The following is a 23971-nucleotide window of genomic DNA, read 5'->3' as shown; positions in this document are numbered from 1 at the left end:
TATTTATCTACGTGTGCTTTCGAACTGCTAGGTTGGCAGGAGCAGAGACTGAGCAACGGGAGCTCACCCCGTCGCAGGGATTCAAACCGACAACCTTCTGATCAGCAAGTCCTAGGTTCTGTGGTTTAACCCACAGTGCCACCCACGTTGGATTCGTTACAGGTATAAAACAGCTCCCACTGTTCTTAAGGCAATCAGTCTGCCAAGTATTCTGATCTTCAGCTGTTCAGGGTTCCCTATGTCAATAGCAAAACCTTGAAGATGTACACAATGTACAAACATGTACAAAATTTGGGGGGGGTTCTTGCAAAAACGTATACATTGGGCAAAAATACTTGCAAAAACTGTGGGCATGAAGGGAAAGATGTATGAAAACAAAGGCAAATTTTCATGTACATTGGTAAAAGGATATGGAATGGGGCGAACTGGGGACTGGAAAAATGAGAAGCCAAAATTGACAGAGTCACCCACCCCTAATTCTGCCCCATTCAAAACAGCCTCCATCTCCATCATCAATAAAAAAAAATTAATCAAACGCAGAGCTAAGTACAGATATCCCCAGCTCAAAGACCATCATTGCTCCATGGACCACAATTGGGTGATAAAAACTATTTGGCATTACTTAGAAGCTGGCCCAGTCACTCTCTCTTCCGTCCCTCCCCCCTCACGGCAACAGGCTGAGATTCATTGGTCAATAATTCACATCAATATTTGCAGTCCCCATATGACAAGCGTCAGACACGCTCCATCCATCTGACTTGCACTCCACAGCATACATGCAACAACTCATCAGCAAATATGGCTTTAGGGTTTTCATTTAAATTTTAAAAAGAAAAGATGAAAGGAAACAGACCACGTTGCTTTTTTACATCAAATACTATCTTAATTTGTCAGAAGGCCAAATTCCATTTCCCTTCTAACGTCTTTCCTCCCCCGCAAACCTGTACATTTGGTCTGCAAATGCTTTCGGGGAAAGCATATAAGCTTTGCATATGCCAACGATATCCCCAGATGGATTGAGCTAATGAAATCATGCTGCGGAATAGGATTGCAAGCCTATTTGTGCAGGGGAGAAATTGTGCACCTGGAATGAAGAGGGCAAATTCAGATGTCCTAAAAGAGTGTCTTAATTCCATGGATCCAAGGACCTTTTGAAGACCCAATAAATCTTTCCACATGCAATTGTGCCTCCAGTCCTTCCAGTATACGATAAGGGTGTTTAAAACATCACAGGGGGCCACTTTTTTATACCCCTGCATAACTCACACAGCTGGGGGTTATGGCTCTGAATGCCAGTTGTTGGAGATCCTGAGCAGGGAAAGGCTATTGCCCTCCAAGTGTCCCTATTTTCCAGGGACACTCCCAGATTTAGAAAAGCTGTCCGGGTTCCTAATTTGATCCCATAATGTCCCGCTTCCCCTTAGGACGCCCCTATTTTCATCGGAGAAATGTTGGAGGGTATGGAGTTGTGCAAACCCTGAGCCAAGAAGATAAGTAACTCTACAAACTTTAGAAGACATCTAAAGACAACCCTAAATAAGGAAGCTTTTCTTTAAAGTTTAATGTTTTATCATTTTTTTAATATATGTTGGAAGCTGCCCAGAGTGGCCAGGGCAACCAGTCACATGAGCGGGGTAAAAATAAATTATGATGATGAAGATTATTGGATGCAGGTGGGGCTGCGGTCTAAACCACCAAGCCTCTTGGTCTTGCCGATCGGAAGGTCGGCGGTTTGATTTCCTGTGACAGGGTGAGCTCCCATTGCTCTGTCCCTGCTCCTGCCAACCTAGCAGTTTGAAAGCACACCAGTGCAAGTAGATAAATAGGTATCGCTGTGGTGGGAAGGTAAACGGCGTTTCCATGTGCTCTGGTTTCCGTCATGGTGTCCCGTTGCACCAGAACTGCTTTAGTCATGCTGGCCACACGACCCGGAAAGCTGTCTGTGGACAAATGCCGGCTCCCTTGGCCTGAAAGCAAAATGAGCACCGCAACCACATAGTCATCTTTGACTGGACTTAACCGTCCAGGGATCCTTTACCTTTTACCTATTACAGTGGTACCTCTGGATGTGAACGGGATCCATTCCGGAGCCCTGTTTGCATGATGAGTAGAACGTAACATGCGTCCGCGCATGCATGGGTTGCGTTTCGCCGCTTCTGCGCATGCATGTGTTCCGTTACTTCCGGGTCACCGCAGAGCGTAACCTGAAAATGCTCAACCTGAAGCATATTCAATCCGAGGTATGACTGTATTGTTATGTACTGGGCAAGCAGGGGGATACTGTAGATAGTTATGCAAATGAAGGATCAAAAGTGACGTTCAGTGATTGGATAGTTTGTATGCAAATGAAGGATCGAAAATGACATTCAGTGAATGGATAGTTTTAGAAAATGGCAACAGTTATATTGTTCTGGAGCTCTATATAAGCAGGCTGACTGAGCTCCTCAGTTAGTTCTGTTCTGCCTCTGAATAAAGAAGAGCTGTTTGAAGAATCGCTGTGTCGTCTGATATGTTCACCCACAACTTAACATGTACCATCATCATCATCATCATCATCATCATCAAGACTCCTTGTTCTCTGCTCTCCCTTTCTTCCACTCCAACCCCACAGAGTCGGTATGTCACATGGGACTAAGCCTTGGTGACCGCAGCCTCCCTGCCACCTTCTTGACTGTTTCCCAGCAGCTGCTACAAGTTGCCCAAGGGGGGAGGCCAGCCGTGGCAGCCATAGGGAGGAGACCAGCCATGGGGAGTCAGCAGTATGCTCCCTTACAGCCACCACTGCTGCCGTCGCAGCTCAGGACAAGCGATGGATCATCCTCCCTTTCCCAGCTTGGCGGTGGTGGCAATGGTTGCGGAAAGAGGGACATTCCGGCATCAAATCAGAAGCCAGAAGCTTTCATAATTCCAGGACTGTCATTGGGAAATAGAGAAACTTGGAGGGTATGCAATTCCCTCCAGGTTACAAACCCGCCCACAGGCCACACCCCTGAATGTTTTTGATCGGCCGGAATGTGCCTTGGAACTGTGACGGTGCTGCTTCCTTCCTCTGATTTTTGCATGGCAGGGAAGAGTTGCACCCATTTGCTCTGCCCCTTTGCATCTGCCCCTGCCACCTCTGGCATGCGGCCACCAGAAGGTTGGGGTCAGGGACCGTGATGAGGAGGGCTGCGCTGAGGAGGAATGGTGGGAGCCTCCCCCTGCTCCTGATCAGGATCCTGAATCTTCCCAGGAGCAAGGAAATAGTATAGGTTTGGAACAGTGGTTTGCAGAGGGGCATAGTTTAGAAGGCAGAAGTTAGGAAGTACTGGGTGGGGAACAGCTAGGAGGAGAAGAAATGGGGGAGAGAGAGTTAACAGACTCACTATCAGTGGCAAGCGTCCAGCCACTCAGCCCAAGGTCAAAGACAGAGGATAAGGTGGCAGCACAGAAAGCACAGGGCTTGCAAGATCAGGTTGCAAGGCGCAGAAATGAAGTGGGTGACTAGGGAGGAAGTGGGTGGAACCCTTAATTGAGAGCACCGCCATTCCGAGGAATGGATTCTTTGTTTTCTTGCTGTGGTCATTAAAATTTCTAACTGGTAAGAGACTCCTTTCGCTTTGTTCTGCTTATCTACAGCCAAAGTGGGGGAGGAAGCAGAGTCCCTGAAGCCTGACAGTTGGCCATGAAGGAACGTGGCCCTTGGACACATTAAGCTTCCCCACCCTGATTTGAAAGGCTGTGTAAACCGGGTGCCCAGACTGCATGTGCAGGATGGAAATCCATAGCTAAAATAAGCCTTCTCCAAGCTGGTGCCCTCCAGATCTTTTGGACTATAAGTACCATCAGTCCCAGCTAGCATACTGCAGTGGCAGGGGCTGGTGGGAGTTGTAGTTCAATCATCTGGCGAGCACTCTGTTAGGGAAGACTGCTGTACATGTCTATCTGGAGCTAAGCCCCTTCGACATCAGCTGAATTTGCTGGCTCTCCCCTTCCTCTATCATTTCCCCTATACAGTGGTACCTTGGGTTACAAACACTTTGGGTTACAGGCTCTGCTAACCCAGAAGTAATACCTCGGGTTAAGAACTTTGCCCCAGGATAAGAACAGAAATCGCGCAGTGGCAGCAGCGGGAGACCCCACTAGCTAAAGTGGTACCTCGGGTTAAGAACGGTTTCAGGTTAAGAACGGACCTCTGGAATGAATTAAGTTCGTAACCAGAGGTACCACTGTATTTGAAATGTAGTTTGGAAGCTCCTTGGGTGCAGGGACCTGACTTCTTATACTTTGTGAACTGCCACACGCACTGATGGCACAATAATAAACTCTAATATTCATAATAATACATAAGACAAGCTAGACAACTACTCCATGTTGTCTCTTCCCGGCATGTAATTGTAACTTTAAAAGTTAAATTAGTTTTTTTAGGAATTAAAAAAGCTCTTTTTTTCTTCTTCTTTTTTAGATGCCAAACCCATTTATACGCAGAAAACAGTATGGTGTTGACAACAATGAGCTAGTTAATTTCATTTATTCATCTCAAAGGGAATTAATCAAATCTGCATAATTATTTCCAAGGTTGAAAGATATGCTTAGTTATTTAAAATGCGACTTTCTCTACTGAGGAGAAGTGCAGGAGTGTGGGGTGGATTTAGCAGACAGTGTTGTGATTTATTTATCAGAGAAAAGTGGAAAGTAGAGATTGGAGCAGACAGATTGATGGTTTATTACACACAGGTTGCCTGGGCTAGATTTGGACTGTTCTAAACCGTCCTTTTGCAGAACACAGTCCCAAAGGGGGCAGCGGAATGCAACTTCATTCTTGGCTGAAGCAGATGGAACTTATTTGTCTTGACGCAACTGCATGCTTGAGGGAACCCAGATTTTAAAAGTGGCATCTTGTGGCCTGCTAATTGCCCCTCTCGGCTGGTGCGCCAGCAGGGTTTTCTCAGGGTGGTGGGTGGAAGGAAAGTGGCGTCTTGCTGAGCTAATAACCATTCCAAACAAATTGCTCCTAATGTGTAAGCACATTTCCCTCTCCTTGCTCAGTTGCTTCCCACAACCGCTGGGGTGAACACTCAAAACCCCACACAATTGTGCCCAGGGGGTGCTGCCTAAACAAAGGCCAGGGGTTTGCATTTCTGGAGGGGAGAGTTGGTTTGCCAGTGTGTGGTGTTATAAGAATTCTAAGGTCCCAAATATAAAATAAAGGTTCATAAATGTACAAGGCAAACACATACATACCAGTAATTACATAAACCACGTGTCTGAAATAGTACAGCAGAGCAATCATGGAGTCATTTTGACTCTCCCAAACCATTTTGACTGTCCCAAGTTGACCTCAAATATTTCTCTGCAAGAAGAAATGGGAAAGCCTCTCTATTGTCTTTTGCTTACCTGTCTTAAGGGCGTATTTGTATATGAATAGGGTGAGCCTAGGGACGCAGGTGGCGCTGTAGGTTAAACCACAGAGCCTACGACTTGCCGATCAGAAGGTCGGCGGTTTGAATCCCCGGAACGGGGTGAGCTCCCGTTGCTCGGTCCCTGCTCCTGCCCACCTAGCAGTTCGAAAGCACGTCAAAGTGCAAGTAGATAAATAGGTACCACTCCAGTGGGAAGGTAAACGGCGTTTCCGTGCGCTGTTCTGGTTCATCAGAAGCGGCTTAGTCCTGCTGGCCACATGACCTGGAAGCTGTACGCCAGCTCCCTTGGCCAATAAAGCGAGATGAGCGCCGCAACCCCAGAGTCGGCCACGACTGGACCTGATGGTCAGGAGTCCCTTAGGGTGAGCCTGTGACCTGGATTCAGAAATTAAAGTATTTACCATCACAAAAGAATGGCCAGGCTGCCCAGGTAAAGCAATCAGTGACCACTGTTAGGTATCCTGGAACACAAGATTTCTGATGTAAACCCCCTCCTGTGATGTATTTCTGCTGTAGATTGCCTCCTTCTGTGATGTATGTATGATGTTTTGGGGGGTGGTCATGAGCTACAAGGTAGGCAATTTCAAAAGTCTCTAGAAGGGCTTGCACACTATTGTTCTGGGTTCCTCCTTCCTCCTGCGTGTGGTGAGTGAGGACCCTGTTGCAACAGTTGAATAAAGATCAGGCTTACTAGCTGCTTTGCTTCTCAATATTCTCTGGCTGCCCTCTGTTATTTTCTCCTACCGATAAGGAACCCATTTAAGGACGCTATACGGGCTCCAGGATACCCCATAAGGGAAAAGGAGCAGTTTTTTTCTATAGCAGTGGTTAAAAGTTTTCCATGATTCACAGTTGCTAATGGCAGAGAGAGGTTTGGCGTGGGTGTTTCTACACACACACACACACACACACGCTCGCGCACAAACACACCTACACACACACACACACACACCTGAGTACACAAGTGCAGGAGAATTGCATCTGACTGATTTCCCCCTGCCTCATAGTTGTCAATGAAAAAGGATAGGAAATGGCCGCTCCAGGCAGTACCGAATTTACAAACACATTTGGATTTTAAAGGCGCTAGTCCCTCTGCTACTCCTGTCTTTTATTTGCATAGATGTTTAAGGTTTGTTTGGGTGGGGTTTTGGGGTTTTTTTAAAGGTTTTTTTTAATTCTGTTCAGTGTACAGTGGTACTTCAGAAGTTGAACAGAATCTGTTCGGGAAGTCCGTTCAACTTCCAAAACGTTTGAAAACCAAGGAGCTGCTTCCGATTGGCTGCAGGAAGCTCCTGCAGCCAATTGGAAGCCGCAGAAGTTGCAACGGACATTCGGGTTCCTAAAAAGGTTCGCAAACCGGAACACTCACTTCTGGGTTTGTGGCGTTCAGGAACCAAAGCATTCAACTCGCAAGGCGTTCGGGATCCAAGGTATGACTGTAATTGCTTTTAGCATTTCTATTGTGTCCGTAAGTCATTTCTATGAATAAAGCAACTAATTAATATAAATGCTACTACTAATAATCATGATCATCATAATTGCTTCAGGGACAGAACTAAGCTTGAGCCTGTCTTACCATTTATCCATAATAATGACAATTTGTGTGATGTTGCTAGCTTGCTGTTGAGTTGACAACACCCAACATGGAGCGAGTAGCATTAGAAGTACACATCAACTCAGCTGAGGGCAGGGAGCGTGGGGAAATAATTATTTTTCTCTGCCAGAAATCTTCCCAGCAAGTCGGCGCAGCACGTAGCATCTGTTTTCCACCGAAATGAGTAGGAAGGGATGTCAAGAATCATCTAGTCTGACTACACAGGGAAGATACTCTAGAGACAAGTTTTTTTAAAAAAAAATAATCAAACAGGAGGGGGACTCAAATTGGCACCTGGAATAAATTGTGAAAATTGAATGCATTCGCTTCTTTTTTGCATAAGTATTTTCTGCTGGCCATGGGGGGGTGTGTGTGTCAAAGAATAGTACCAAGGATTGAAGCCCCCAATGCAAGTCCGGCAGAGCCGACACATCAGCTTAAACAGGCATTGTTCCCAGTTCTCATTGCAGCCTTAAGGTCTAGCAACTTGGAAGGGAGGGAGGGAGGAAGGGGGGAGCTGAAAAATTTGCCCAGCATCTAATTCTAAGCTTATGGTATAAAATTTAACAGCAGCAGCTCCAATTCAAATGGGCAGCCAGAGTGCTTTTCAAAAGAAACAGAAATAAAATACACGATATTAAAGTCACTAATTTGGACAGCAATCATTAAAAGTAGCAGTCATTAAACTCACTTCTCCCTGAAGAACTGCTTCCCGTGAGTATAAAAAACGCTAAGCTAGATGGTCTTATTTTTCCTACATATTAAAAGCAGCAGCAGTGATAAACTTTAAGAGCCTGTTCAAATGGAAATATTTTCAGCTTCAAAAATGTTTAAAATAGCCTTTACTAAAAAAAAAAAAACCCTGAAGCCTTCCTTTAAGAAATTCTAGGTGCCGAAATCCCAAGGGAGCAGAAAAGACTATTGTATTTATGTATGCGACCACGGCTGCGTGGATGTTAATGGCCCAGAGATGGAAAGAAGAGAAAGTCCCTAACAGAGAAGAATGGCAGATCAAGTTGGTGGAAATGATTAATAATAGGATCCACAAAGGGGAGGATGGAAGTCCTGGAGATTTCTTGGAATCTTTTCATTATTTATGTTCAATATATCTCTGTAAAATTTTAATTTGAAAAACCAAATAATCCCCCCCCCGCTGAAAAAAAGGAAATATTTTCAGCTTCCATCGAAAAGAAAATGAGGAGGGAGCTGGAGGAATCTCCACAAGGCAGGCGATTGAAAGCATCAGAGCTACCGCCAAAAAATACTTTGTCCTCACTCAGTTAGCCACTTGCAAGCTGCCCTGAAGGTAACTTGAAGTGCAGAGAACACACATTCATGCATAGAAGCCATTTTTCAGTGGCTGGAGTGTCACACGCAGAAGGCTTGTGTTCAAATCTCCTCCAGCCACTAAATTCACTAGGTAACCTTAGGCTGCTCACTGCTTCTCTCAGCTGAAGATACCTTACAGGGTTGTTATGAAGATGCTCTACAACAGGGAATAAAATACGGCTGCAGAAATCCCGCCTGGACGCCCCTCTGCTTCCTCAGGGCCATGTGACTACAAACTTACTTACAAACTGCTTCAATATTTTCACAGGGCTGGAAAACCTTCTTCTCCTCATTATGTATCTATGAAGGCTATTTTCCTTTCCAAACCACCGACTGGCTGATTCTGCCAAGGTACCCAAAGCGCTTTATGGTTTTAAAATACCCAGATACATGAATGATATAAAATGTAAATTTAGCCCTTCTGGAGGTGGCAAGATGCCATCTTTGCCTCGCTCTCTCTTTGGTGTTTGTTTACAAGTTGTTGTTTTTTGTTGATTTTTGGAAATCTGTTGCTTTTTGTTTTGTTTTTAGAGCGTTGGTGGTTTGATGCATTTTCTGAATTCATTTTTATTGGATGCCTTTGAATGTGTTTGTATTACATGCATTTGAAATTGTTTTTAATGGGTGTATTTTAATTCTTATGAGCCACTCGGCGTTTCTTTTCGAGAGAGAGAAAAGGGGGAAGTGGCATTTTAAAATAATTATTTTTTTAAAAAAAAAGCTCTTGGAATAAACCAAGCAAGAAACAGGACTGTAGCAAAACCAACAACAACAACAACAGGTTTTACTATACACTTGCTTAATAAATGTGCCATCCCAGCATACGCTTATATCATATTCTATGATATAAATTGAATACCACAGTGAGGAACCAACGAATGCCTCTGTGGTGTAGAGGTTAGAGCAGGCATGGGAAACCTGCGGTTCCCCAGATGCTGTTGGACTACAATTCCCATCATCCTTGGGTACTGACCATGCTGGCTGGTGCCAATGGGAACTGCAGCCTAATAACCTCTGAAGGATGGAACAGGACACCTGTCCCCAGGTATGAGTGTTAGACTTGGCCTTGAGATATCCAGGTGCAAATCCTCACTCAGCCATGAAGCTCACTGGGCAGGGGCGTAGCGTGAGAGGGCCACAGGGCCGTGGCCCTGGGCATACATTTTTTGAGAGGGCACAAACCAGGTGCCCCCATTTGGCCCAGCCTGGTGCTCCTCTCTGCCCACCACATCGGCCAGCCAGGCTCACCCCTGTGCAGTCAGGCAGGTGGCTCAGCGTGGCCCCACTTTGCTCTTGTGTAGATGGGGTCCCTTCAGCGGCAGCAAGGGTTGGGGTCTACACACATCCCTCCGCCTGGCACATGTGTTCCTGCCTCACCCATGCCCTGGGTGCCAGCAACCGACGCTACGCCACTGTCACAGGGTGACCATGGGCCAGTTGCTACTGTTGGCCTATTTACCTGGCAGGTTTGTTATGAAGATAAAGATGGGGGTGGGGAAGAGAGCCGAGTGTGCCACGTTGAACTCGTTCTGGAACAGAGCAGGTCAAATTGTTCGCTTCTTGTCCTCAATCTGACAGGCTCAAAGGGCAAGCTGTACTGGATACATCATGTGGCCTGCTTTTCTCAATCTATTTCTGTTTCGGTCTCAATGTGCTTTGTACAGCCCCAGGTCCTCTCTCCCCTGTAAAAGGTAAAAAGGTAAAGGACCCCTCAATGGTTCAGTCCAGTCAAAGGCGCCTAAGGGGTTGCGGCACTCATCTTGCTTTTCAGGGCGAGGGAGCTGTGTTTGTCCACACACAGCTTTCCGGGTCATGTGGCCAGCATGATTAGACCGCTTCTGGTGCAACAGAACACCGTGATGGAAACCAGAGCACACAGAAATGCCGTTTACCTTCCCACCACAGTGGTACCTATTTATCTACTTGCACTGGCGTGCTTTTGAACTGCTTGGTTGGCAGGAGCTGGGGCAGAGCAACAGGAGCTGACCATGTCGTGGGGATTCGAACCGCCAACCTTCCGATCGGCAAGCCCAAGAAGCTCCGTGGTTTAGACCACAACACCTCCCCTGTGACATGTCAGTAGGCAGAAAGCCCAGTCTGCTCCTGCCTCAGCAGGAGAAAGTTCTCCGGGCAACTGGTGAAAGACCATAGAAACACAGGAAGCTGCCATATGCCTAATCAGGCCATCAGTCCATCTACCTCAGCATTGCATCTACGGTGACCCAAAGCAGCTCTCCATAGTTTCAGGCAGTGTTATGTCGCAGCCCTACCTGGAGATCCCAGGGATTGAACCTTGTCACTTGCATGCAAAGCAGATGTTCTGTCCTTGAGCTATGGGCCTGAAGGCAGAAGACAGAGTGATGGGAGCTTGGGGAAAGCAGCAAAGAGGCTGGAGGTGAGGAAGGAACTGAGGTGCCAGCAGCCATTAAGGAAACAACTCTGTGTGCCAGGGCTGGGCCCATGGGCAGCAGTTGGGGGAAAGTCATGGCTGAAGATTAGGCCAAAGCAGAAGTCAGAACCAAAGACGAACCAAGGCTATAAGGGCCCAAGAGCACAGAAGGACCACGTCGCTCCTTTGAGGCTGAACTGCAAGAGGAAAGTCTTCTATAGTCCTTCCCATCCAACAGGATCCAATGGCCATCCAGGGCAGGCAGAGTCAATCTGGGGCTTGAAGGTGCTTTGCAGAAAAGCTGCTATTTGCAGCTTGGTGGCTCCCCACAGCACATGGTTTTTCCCATGTGTAAAAGGCAAATAGCAGCTCCAGGGGATGATGGTAACCATTCAGATTGGGAAAATGTATTGGAGGATTAATGAAGGTTAAAAAAAAAAAAACCTTCATTGTTGCAGCCCTGATCTGGACTGTGTCTACCCTTCCATGGCGGTATTCAATGTTTTGTTTTAAAAAGAGGGAGAACCAATAATGGAGGAAGGGTTTGGCACCCAGTACATTATCAGGGCAGCTTATAAGAAAACATTAAAATGACTTCAAATAAGTGGTGCATGAAAAGCAACAAGCAACAAAACCAGGAAGTCTTTAAAAGCATCAACAGCAGACCTCATGTGTCGTTTCGGTACTGCTCACCCTTGCGGGAAAGTTCACCAAATTGAAAGTTCACCAAACTGTAGGGAGCTAAATCTGAAAGCAACAATAGACCAGGGGAGATTGCTTTTGTGGTGAACACACTACAAAGCTGCTGACTACCATGGAGAAAGAGAAAGGGTCAGTATGATCTCAACATTCTTTTTAAAAAATAAATAAATACAGGATTTCCAGACATTATTTTGGAGAGAGGATCTGCTTTATACAGGGTGAGTCCTTTAGAAGAGGCCCCGTGGATACAGAGCACACACAAAAAGAGTGGAGGGTCCATTGAAACCCGCATCCTCTTCCCAACAAAGGGCAAGCAGATGTTTCCAGGAAGCCACCAAGCAGGCTATGAAGTGTCTCCATTGCTCCCTGCCTCAGCAAAACGGTATTTAGAGCTCCACTGAGCATAAAAGATGAAATTTAGCTATCAGTGCCCATGGGACCTCCATGCCACAAATTTATCTGGTGCTCTTTTAAAGCCATCGGAGCCAGTGGCCATACCCGTGTATTGCAGCAACAAATTCTGCAAAATGCACCGGCTGAACGTGCTGTGCTGCTGCACTGGATTCTGCCACACATCTCTGGCCACCTTGCATAATGTGTCTTCTTCCAAGGTTGCAGACACACTGCACACTTGGAGCATATGTAACACACTTGACTTCTGCCCAAAGAATCCATGTAGGTTGTTAAGGGTGCTGGGAATTGTAGCTCTGTGGGGGATAAACTACAGTTTCCGGGATTCTTTGTGGGAGGGAGAATGTGCTTTGAATGTATGTTGTGTACACAGGCTGAATAGGTTTGGCTTCTTCATCTTAGTTGCCAGGCAGAGAGCATCATGCACTTCTGCCATGGTTGGTGGCAGTAAACCATTCATTTGGCACCAATGGACCTGAGGCACTTTGTGTCTGAGCAATGTGAGGCTGGCTCGTTTACATGATGCTACACCATAATTTAGTGTTGTGTCTGAAAATCTTCAGTAGGTACAACACTAAATAACAGACTAAGCCCATAGCTTTAGTGAAAGTTGACATGTTTCTATAAACAAGCATCAAACCACCTTTGCCTTCAGTTTCAACAATACAGTGGTGCCTTGGTTCTCAAATGCCTTGGTTCCCAAATGCCAAAAACCTGGAAGTAAGTGTTCAATTTTTCAAACATTTTTCGGAAGCCAAACGACCGATGCAGCTGTCGGCTATTGTTTCTGGGGCACCTGCACCAATCAGAAGCTGTGCCTTGGTTTTCGAACATTTTGGAAGTCAAACAGACTTCTGGAACAGATTACATTTGGCATTTTTGTTTTTTGCTATTTATTTTGCGTTTTTGTTTTTGAGACTTTTTCGGTTAATTTGTTTTTGTGACTGTGTGGAACACAGTTCAGCTACTGATAGATTGATTGTGTGACTGTGTAAATGGATAAAAGCCCTACAACCTGATGACTATCATCAGTGCAGGTAAGAAAATAATAATAATTTTAATTTTTATCATCTACAATACTGTCTTATTTATTTTATAGTACAGTGCATTGATTATTGCTTTCATTTTATGGATCAGTGGTCTTGTTAGATAGCAAAATTCATGTTAAATTGCTGTTTAGGGGTTGTTTTTAAAAGTCTGGAATTGATTAATCCATTTTGCATTACTTTTTGTGGGAAAGCGTGCCTTGGTTTTGGAACGCTTTGATCTTGGAACGGACTTCTGGAATGGATTAAGTTTGAGAACCAAGGTGCCACTTTATGTGCTTAAGTGGGAAAATGAGGAAAGGGCAGCGATCAGTTCTGGAGACCATAAACAGTAATAGAAAGCATGAGTTTTCATTCTCTACAGGGCGGGCATAGTGGGCGTATTCATCATAATTACTGCAAAATTGCTGCGCAGAATAATGAATGGTTATCTTGGCCATTAAAATGATACAATGATTGTATTGGTTACAACGCAGTTGTTTGTTTAGGCCTTCGAATGCGTTGCAAAAATGAATGTTCAAAACAAATAAAAAATGGGAACGAACGTGCCCGGAAATGAAATTCTATTTGTTTTCTTTTTGCATGCACTTGGAATGAGCTTGTATTGGAGCCCTCCAGATGTTTTAGACTACAAAACCCATCAGCCCCAGTCAGCACTGCCATGCCGCTGGGGCTGCTGGGAGTGGTAGTCCATAACATCTGAATGGCTCCAGGATTGGGAAGGCTGAATTGTTTGCATTACTTATCTGTGCACCAAAATGTCTCGGGGAAAGAGGGAGAGAGAGCCATGAAATTGACAGATTGGAGGTAAGTTTTACTGAGTTTCGACTGCAGTTAGGCTGAGTCTGTTGCTCCTTGTTTAATTGCCTATTAAATGGGAAACATTTGTCCAATCCATCTGAAAATTGGCAGGTCTGATGCCCAGAGGGAATAATAGAATGACTGCAAATTTCATGTCATTGGAATGAAAAGCACCCAAGATGATACGAGACCCCTGGAAGACTGTCTGAATCTTTCGCTGAAATCAATGGGAAATGTAAGGGATGTGCACTTTTTAAAATTGCCTCTGAAATAATAGGAAGCTTTTGTTCAATCCCCTTGGAATTTGGCATCTTTGACACCCTGGGGAGTTAGTAGAAGGACGTAACATATCATGAATTTTTGGACAGACAATGCCACAGTTACACAGCAGGAAACTCACTGAATCTTCCATTTAAATCAGAGATGTGGAAACTGTGGTCCTTTACTGTGGCCCAACTCCCATCATTCCTGTTATGTATTCAGTGGTCTGTGTTTGCCTGAGCTTGAGTCTGGACTAAGGATTCTGATCTCCTGTGTTCTGATTTGATACATGTTGTCTAATCACAGAACATTTCAGGATTTGGGCCTCTGTCATTGGCCCTTGAACTCTGAGTCATGATTCGCAGTTTGGAAATTTAGACAGCCAATCATGTTGGGGGTGGCCCAGGCCTTCAGAAATGTATATAAGCAGTTGCTTGTCCTCTGTTTCCCAGTTATGTAGTTCAATAAAAGTTCTTGCTGTTATCACTGTGTCTTGCCTTGTGGGAACCCACCTACACTTCAGTTCCTACCCTTGACCATGACAATGGTCATAGAGAATGGTCAAGGATAATGGGAGCTGGGATTCATTGATATCTGGAAGGTCACAGGCTCCCTGACCCTTTGTTAAGAGAATAAAGGCAGAGACTATCGCAGGGATGGGGAACCTGTGGCCTTCCAAGTGCTGTTGGACTACAACTCCCATCAGCAGCAGCCAGCCTAGCCAATGTCCAGGGATGATGATAACTCTTGTCTAACCACATCTGGAGGCCCACAGGTCCCTCATTCTTGCTCTAGACCACAGCAGCTTATGCCACAATAAATTGTTTCATCTTTCAGGTACCACAAGACTCTTAGTAGGAAGGTAAATTAAACTAGGTAAAGGTAAAGGGACCCCTGACCATTAGGTCCAGTTGTGACCGACTCTGGGGTTGCGGCGCTCATCTCACTTTATTGGCGTACAGCTTCCAGGTCATGTGGCCAGCATGACTAAGCCACTTCTGGCGAACCAGAGCAGCGCACGGAAACACCGTTTACCTTCCCGCCAGAGCGGTACCTATTTATCTGCTTGCACTTTGACGTGCTTTCGAACTGCTAGGTTGGCAGGAACAGGGACCGAGCAATAGGAGCTCACCCCGTCGCGGGGATTTGAACCGCCGACCTTCAGATCGGCAAGCCCTAGGCTCTGTGGTTTAACCCACAGCGCCACCCGCATCCCTAAATTAAACTAGGTACATGCAAAAGAATGGCTCTCAATGAAACAAACAAGTAAGCTGGCCTGGGGCATTCGGATCCTTACCACTTAATCTCCATTGCGTAGGTCCCCCGCACGAGTGCTGCTCGTGCACTCGGGGTCCTTGCTTTTGCGCTCTCCCCCTTTGATCTTCTTCCTAGTCATATGGCCACGGAAACTGGCCTGGATCTTGGCGGCAGCCGCGTTGGCACTGGGGTCATCCAAGGGAATATCCATGATGTCTTCATCCAGCTTGGTGCAAGCCCCTTCCTGCGAGAGAAGGAAGGAAGCAAAATAAACACAGGAGGTCCTCATGCCATCAGGTACATTCTTGTCAGGGAGGAAGGAGAAGTACCAACAAAAGAAGAATGGCAGATGAAACTGACGGAATATGCGGAGATGGTGAAACTGATGGGGAAAATCCGAAACCAGGAAGATCAAGTATTTTCTAAAGACTGGAGTAAATTTGTAATTTATTTAAAAGACCACTGTAAACAGTTAAAATCTTTGGCAGGGATGTAAGGATGTAAAACCTCAGCGCCTAGGGCTTGCCGATCGAGAGGTCGGCGGTTCGAATCCCCGCGGCGGGGTGCGCTCCCGCTGCTCGGTCCCAGCGCCTGCCCACCTAGCAGTTCGAAAGCACCCCCGGGGGCAAGTAGATAAATAGGTACCGCTTACCAGCGGGAAGGTAAACGGCGTTCCGTGTGCGGCTCTGGCTCGCCAGAGCAGCGTTGTCACGCTGGCCACGTGACCCGGAAGTGTCTTCGGACAGCGCTGGCCCCCGGCCAATAGATGTGAGATGGGCGCACAAACCCCAGAGTCTGTCAAGACTGGCCCATTCGGGCAGGGGTACCTTTACCTTTAAGGACATTTGTAATGTGCAATTATTTATGATTATCGTGGTTATTTAACAGGTGGGTAATGGTAAAAGATGCAGCAAATTTAATCTTAAACATGGAAACCATGGAGGGAGGGAAGGAGGTTTGAAGGTTCAAAGAACCTTGTACTTTAATGTTTGAAATGGTTATTTTAAATGATAAAATTATGGGGGAGGAGACAATTTAAAATTAAAAATAAAAGTTCAGACCACCATCTTGATTCAAAATGTCATTCAATTGTATCCAAACATAGACAAAAGCCTGCTCCTTGGTCTCAGGAACCAGCCTGAACTGACAGCTTTCCAAGATATGGCTTTGATGTCATTCTGGACCACGGCTGTTTCTTGTCATATTATTCAAAGCAAAGCAAAACAAAGCAACCAACCCAGGAATGAACTAATGTTCATTTATCCCTGAAGTTCTCGTCAAGGGCTGTTTGTGCTAACTTTAATTACAGCTTGGTGCTGACTTCAACCCACCATAACTTCAGACTGTAAATAGCTATAGGTTTGTTGGAAATGCCTAGGCTTTGTTGTGATTTTGTCAGACAAGTGCGAGATTGTATTTTTTCTTTCCCTTCAAAACAAAAGAGGCAGCCAAGATTGAGGTGAAAAGGAAAGGAAAGAAAGCAGCTTACTGTGTTCCTATGAATGGTTCATATCTCATAAGACATTACAGTGGTGCCTCGCAAGACGAAAAGAATCCGTTTTGTGATTCTCTTCGTCTAGCAGTTTTTTTGTCTTGCGAAGCAAGCCCATTGACGGATTAGCGGATTAGCGGCTTTTAGCGGCTTTTAGCGGCTTATCAGCTTATCGGATCAGCTGATAAGCGGCTTAGCGGCTTAGAAAAAGGGGGGGAAAGGGAAAAAAACCCAGCAGGAACTCGCAAGACATTGTCGTCTTGCAAAGCAAGCCCATAGGAGATTCGTTTTGCGAAGCACCTCCAAAACGGAAAACTCTTTCGTCTAGCGAGTTTTCCGTCTTGCGAGGCATTCGTCTTGCGGGGCACCACTGTATGTTATTCTAGCATACAGGACTTCATCCCAGGACATGTCACCAAGGAGAACAGTTCTCTACGAGAAGGCATTCCTTATTTGAACGGTTCTGTGGTTCAAGTCTAGTTTAAAGATCAAGATATCATGAAAAGGGAGAGCAGGGTGCAGACTTTGAGCTGCTCTTCCACACCTGGATTGTTCAGGCCAGACGGCAGGTCCCCTGGCCACAGTCTTCCTCATTAAGGTGAGATATAATTTAAATTCTCTCCAGGTCTTCTACTCAGCATGGGATACGATCAGGCCAAAGCCCTCATTAAACAACGTGTAGCTGACAAGAGCACCAATTGGATCTAGCCAGCACCCTAACTTTTATCACCAGTGAATCTGCCAGGTACTCTGCCTCTCCCATGGCATATCTAACTAAACTCGAAGTCCCTAAGCATCAGAGGGCCTTTACCCTGGCACGATGTCAAGCCCTCCCCTCAGCTGTCATTGAAGGTCAATGGCTTATTCGGAGAGACAAGCCCCTGTGACTCTGGACAAATAGAGCATGTGCTTCTCCAGTGCCTATACTATAGAGACATTTGTATTAGCCTCACCTCCCCACTACTCCATAAGTACCGAGGGCGCACCAGACAATTCTATACCTCCCTGCTGCTTTCATATACCAGCCCTGCTACAACCTGCAATGTTGTCAGATTCTGCACAGCCGCGTTCAAAATTCATCGTGTGATGACCTGTGCCACAAACTAGATTTAATGAACACTCATATCAGAGTGCTCACTGAATTGATAGCTACAGTTTTTTATATACTAACCTTTTATGCTCTTGCACATCTGTTTAATGCTCCTAACCCTTCTTTTAGATTCCTTCAGCTTCTTGTAGTCTTTTATACAGTGGATGCTCGGGTTGCGAACATGATCCATGCGGGATGCACGTTCGCAATCCGCAGTGTTCACAACCTGCGTCTGTGCATCTGCGCACGCGTTGGTTGCGATTCGGCACTGTGTCATAACAATTATGTTTTTTATATATGTTGGAAGCAACCCAGAGTGGCAGAAAAAGAAGAGGAGGAGGAGGAGGAGGAGGAGGAGGAGGAGGAGGAGGAGGAGGAGGAGGAGAAAAGTAGGTCGTCCCTATTTGCATTGGAGAAATGTTGGAGGGTATGATACTGCCTACGGAAGAAAATAAACATCATGGCTAGTAAAGCTAAAGGTAAAGGACCCCTGGATGGTTCAGTCCAGTCAAAGGCAACTCTGGGGTTGCGGTGCTCATTTTGCTTTCAGGTCGAGGGAGCCGGCATTTGCCCACAAGCAGCTTTCTGGGTCATGTGGCCAGTGTGACTAAACCGCTTCTGGTGCAACAGAACACTATGACGGAAAGCAGAGCACATGGAAACGGCATTTACCTTCCCGTCACAGTGGTACCTATTCATCTACTTGCACTGGTATGCTTTTGAACTGCTAAGTTGGCAGGAGCTGGGACAGAGCAATGGGAGCTCACCCCATGGCGGAGATTCGAACCACCAACCTTCTGATCGGCAAGCCCAAGAGGCTCAGTGGTTTAGACCCACATGCCCTTTTACCTTTTACCTCATGGCTAGTAACCACTAACAGCCAGGACCAAGTAGAACAAGCAAGGGGGAAGCTTTAGCAATGTGTAATGGTGTATGTGTGAACATATGCCTTGAGCAGCGATCCACGATATAAGCATTGGGTGCTGTGACGTGTTGTATTTATAACTGTTTCCCTGTTTTCACCTGTGAAACAGTGGGACATATGGAACAGCCTAGCTCAGCCTCCCCTTGTACCCATTCCCAGGAATCAGATTATATAACACTAGCCCTACTGCCACTGGATCGGAGGAGTTGCACAAGAAAAGTGTTTAAGAAATTAAAAAAACCTAGCCTCCTTCTCCCCCCTCCTTTCTTTTTGTAGTCATCTAGAAAGCCTCATCACCCCAAATTCTGACTCACATTACGCCTCATCTGGGAGAGAGGGTACAGAAGCAATTCTGCCAAAGAAGCTAAAACACCATAATGGGATAATTGGTTACCTGCCAGAGTTGAGTTGCTGACAGCCAGCCATGCTAACTCGCACGCATGTGATATTCATTGCTGAATATATATGGCACACACCTGAGCATTGTCTATGAAATGGCACTCTCCCCCCCCCCCCAACACACCTCCAGTGCTGTTCCTAGAGCTCTCACGGTGCTAAAATAGAACTATGCCTTTTAAAGAAAAGCGTCTTGCTGGCTTCAATCTGTCCTAAAGATTTAATTGATCCGAAGCTTCCTTTTTGGCTGAGTGGCGGAGGAATGTATTCTATGCACAGAGTGTTGCCTAGCTGCATAGGAAAAATGTTTCCTGTTCTAAAAGATTAGATTTCTGCCATTCTTACACACAGTAACACAATTGTAGGCTTTTTTCCTGCCCACAATTGAATCACTATGGTTGTTTTATCGGTATTATTGCCAGGATTCTGGCAGGGGATCAATTGAATAGAAGCCTGTATAATTAGACCTTACAACTTCTGGACCTTCATTTATCCACAGACACCAGAAGGAAGCACAGAAGTTTTTTTTTTAAACAGCTTTAGTGTCCAAACCTCTTTTTAAAGAGATTGTGTCCAAACTTCTTCTTTCAACCTTCCCCCTAACGTTATCCTTTCAACAGCATTGTGAGGTAAGCTAACTGGGAAATGGTGAGCAAGGATTTGAGTCTGAGATCTAGCATGACGTTTTAACCTCTGTGCCAAAGTGGTTTTACGTCTCTGACCCCAAACTATATAGGTAAACAGGACCCACAAGCATGGGCAAGTCACACCCTGACATCATATGGCCCAGACAATTTTCTCCCTTTTTGTTTATTTTTTAATGGATTAAAAATAGATCAAAACTTCAACTAATCCATAATGTTTTCTATATTTCATTAATGTATTAATGAATATTTATACCCCAGATACGAACTGAAGTTCTAGAGGTGTCTTACAATATATTTAAAACACAATTAAACAGACAGTGATGCAAATGTCGAAATATATTTTAAAAATTAAAAAATTGTCCAGTAGCTCCTTAGAGACCAACTAAGTTTGTTCTTGGTATAAGCTTTCATGTGCATACACACTTCTTCAGATACAAATGTCGCTACAGCAGTACAAGGTGTACATAAGTCCTGTCCCCCTCCGCCTTGTACTCAATGTTCCAACAAATGCCATTTTGTAGCTGAATCTCCTGGCTGTTAAAGCAGCTAAATGTTAGTGCCACCAAGTCTAGGAAGTCCTCACTGGGTGGCTCCTGCTGCTGCTATGGAGGCTCCCACAGTGATCACCCACTTCTGGGAAGCCCAGAAACAGAAGATGACAACATTAAGGGACCCCTGACCATTAGGTCTAGTCGTGGCCAACTCTGGGGTTGCGGTGCTCATCTAGCTTTATTGGCCAAGGGAGCCAGCGTACAGCATGACCAAGCCGCTTCTGGCAAACCAGAGCAGCACACAGAAACGCCGTTTACCTTCCCACTGGAGCGGTACCTATTTATCTACTTGCACATTGACGTGCTTTCAAACTGCTAGGTTGGCAGGAGCTGGGACTGAGCAACGGGAGCTCACCCCGTCGCAGGGATTCGAACCGCCGACGTTCTGATCGGCAAGTCCTAGGCTCTGTGGTTTAACTCACAGTGCCACCCGCGCCCCTTGATGACAACATTAGACCTCCCCTATTGCTTTCCCCCAGCAATATTCAGAATCAGAAGCAAGACCCCTCTGGTCCTGAAGGCAATAAACAACCATCATGACAAGTAGTCATTGGTAGGCTTATCCTCAATCAATTTGTCTCACCCCCACGTTTAAAGCTAAGTTGGAGGCCATCACCATATCTTACAGTAGCAAAATTCATCATTTATCTATGTGTTGTGTGAAGATGTGTTTCCTTTTGTATCTATTGAATCTCCTACTCTAAGGAATCTATTTCTTGGGGTCGACACACAGCAGGGGAAGAGATGACTTCCTCAAAATGCTTTCCATTGCAACATGCAAACAGTGTTGAATCATAAACACCTCCAGAGTCTTCATTTCCTAGGCTAATAACAGACTGCTGAATTACACAGAAATGAATGGCATCTCTTAGGGTTTCGCTGAATGCTACAGTAGCAACATAATAAATAGGGGATCATATAAATGTAGTGTACAAGGTGTTCCCCTAAGCCACTTAATTTCTAGTTCTGCAAGTGTCACAAGAGACTGTGATCATCCCAGTCCCATCTTTAAATCCTTAGAGCCAATCCCTCTATCTACCAAGACACGTTAGGAACGCAGGAATTTGGGAAGCTGCCTTATAAAAAAATGGCTAAACGTGCTAATTTGGGTTTCACACGGTAGCTTATTTCCCCCCACATTTCTACATCATTCTGCTCATTTTTATTTTTCAAAGTTGTCACGAAAACGCACCGGAGAATTTTTGTATGCAATTTTGCCTAGCATATACAGTGTCACAAAGCAATCTTCCTTAATATAGCACATTTTAAAATGTTGTGTTGACTATTATGTGCCTTTTTACACACACTTTAGTATGTGAAGTTTTCTACACATAAGTTGGCTGGAGAACTGCGCTGCAAAATTCAGGGAAGTGGAAATTTCAAACGACGGCTGCGCTTCGGTTTGAATGTTGTTTTGGGAACTGTGAACTAGATAGATCCAGCTTTAAATGCGAACTGAATCGAATTTGTCACTTATACAGAGCCAGACTGGTTTATATTTTTGACACTGACTCTGGGGTTTCAGGCGGGTGTCTTTTCTAAGCCTTACCTGGAGATACCAGGGATCAAACCTGGAACCCTTTACATGCAAGGCGTGTGCTCTGCCAGTGAGCTACAACTCTCTTCCCTGCAGTTAGTACCAGGGCAGCAGACTCTTCCCACTACAGCAAAATGTAATCAGTTCTACATTTGCATCTGTACATATAAATTAGCATGTGTCGTTTTTAAGCAAATCAATGTCCTATCAATTTATCATTGCTTCCACTCAGTCTTGAGACATCTTGTCTGCTTCGGGTCCCACCAACACATAACCCACTCCTACTTTTGGGAAAGATTTTGGTAGCTTTTGCAGAGCCTGAAGCCAGGAAGGGGGACAATTCATCCATCATAGTCTGCCTTAAATCAGGGTGGATAAAAATCAATGATTATTTTTTTTAAAAAAAAAAGAAAAAGAAAAAGAGATTTTTTTATTTAAATTGGGTTTTTTTTATTTAAATTGATTAAATTGTGGAATCCATTCATTTCAACAGGTCAGCTATGAGTAGAAGTTTGTGCTGGATGTGTATTACTAATATAGCATTAACTGATTGCTGCTAAGCAGCTGGTTAGAAATCTTCCTCAACTGTTTTCCTTTTATTACCAAAATCAAAGGGACTAGAGACCTACTTTTTGAAAAAGCTTTGTACATAGAAAGTTCCAGGTTCAATCCCAGCATCGCCAAGAAGGGCTGGGAATGTCTAAAGTCATGGAGAGCCACTGTAGTCTATGTAAATAATATTCAGCTAGAATGACCAGTGGCCTGGCTCACTATAAGGCAACTTCCTATGTCCCTGGGTTCTTCTTCTCACTGCTGCACAACTTGATTGAGGACGAATCCTGACAAGACAGAAGTACTGTTTTGGGGGGACAGGGGGCAGACGGGTATGGAGGACTCCCTGGTCCAGAATGGGGTAACTGTGCCCCTGAAGGTGCACAGCTTGGGGTTCATTTTGGACTCACAGCTGTCCATGGAGGTGCAGGTCAATTCTGTGTCCAGGGCAGCTGTCTACCAGCTCCATATGGTACCCAGGCTGAGACCCTATCTGCCCGCAGACTGTCTCATCAGAGTCGTACATGCTCTAGTTATCTCCTGCTTGGACTACTGCAATATTCTCTACGTGGAGCTACCTTTGAAGGTGACTTGGAAACTACAACTGAACCAGAATGCAGCAGCGAGTCTGGTGACTGGGAGTGGCCGCCAAGACCACATAATACCGGTTTTGAAAGACGTACATTGGCACCCAGTACATTTCTGGGCACAATTCAAAATGTCAGTGCTGACCTTTCAAGCCCTACACAGCCTCAGCCCAGTATACATGAAGGAGCGTCTCCATCCCCATCATTCAGCCCAGACACTGAGGTCCAGCACCGAGGGCCTTCTGGTGGTTCCCTCACTTCAAGAAGTGAAGTTACAGGGAACCAGACTGAGGGCCTTCTCGGTATCGACGCCCGCCCTGTGCAACGTCCCATCAGATGTCAAGGAAATAAACAACTATCTGATTTTTAGAAGACATCTGAAAGCAGCCGTGTTTAGGGAAGTTTTTAATGTTATATATTTTATCACATTTTTTATATTTTGTTAGAGGCCTCCCAGAGTGGCTGGGGAAACCCAGCCAAATGGGTGGGGCATTAATTATATTATTATTATTATTATTATTATTATTATTATTATTATTATTATTACCTTGATACACATGGCATACAAGCATTTAGAGATAAACATGATACTTTTTCTCGTCATCCACCCAAGGCATCTCAAGAACTGTTCAAGGCATTTCAAGAACTGACAACGACTCACAGAAACAAAGAATGCAATACAAAACGCAACACTTCAAATCAGCACTGTATGCTTATAAATGCGATCATACGCTACTGTAAGCCCAATTACTTTGACGGCACTGTAGCAGCATAAATGATCCGCCACCCTTAAAACCTGCTCATGTTTTAAACCTGTCATTTATTTTATTTTGGTTTTATTTTAAACGCATCAAACTGTTGAAGGCTTGATTTTTCTGGAAGCTATTTTGAGGTGCACTTAAAATGAACCACGCCACATAGTAAGCATTGGCTGTGTTGTATCACATTTTTCTCCAGCCTGCGTTTGGCGCATTAATATAACACCGCTGGGAATGATTACAT

The 23971-nt window shown here is 45.1% G+C and overlaps 1 protein-coding gene across 1 annotated transcript in view; it reads right to left on the bottom strand.

Moving 5' to 3' along the window:
* Nucleotides 1–23971, bottom strand: part of NRGN (neurogranin) — a 48762-nt gene that overhangs the window by 14621 nt on the left and 10170 nt on the right. Inside the window, exon 2 of the mRNA XM_082200744.1 lies at nucleotides 15233–15436. Within this exon, the coding sequence (XP_082056870.1) occupies nucleotides 15236–15436 (201 nt within the window). The 3' untranslated portion in view covers nucleotides 15233–15235. The remainder of the gene's footprint in view (nucleotides 1–15232; nucleotides 15437–23971) is intronic.

The sequence above is a fragment of the Podarcis vaucheri genome (genome assembly GCF_965113315.1).
Source record: "Podarcis vaucheri genome assembly, chromosome: 15".
NCBI lineage: Eukaryota > Metazoa > Chordata > Lepidosauria > Squamata > Lacertidae > Podarcis > Podarcis vaucheri.
The sequence above is the reverse complement of the archived record's forward strand: the minus strand, read 5'-3'. Positions and strand labels throughout refer to the sequence as shown.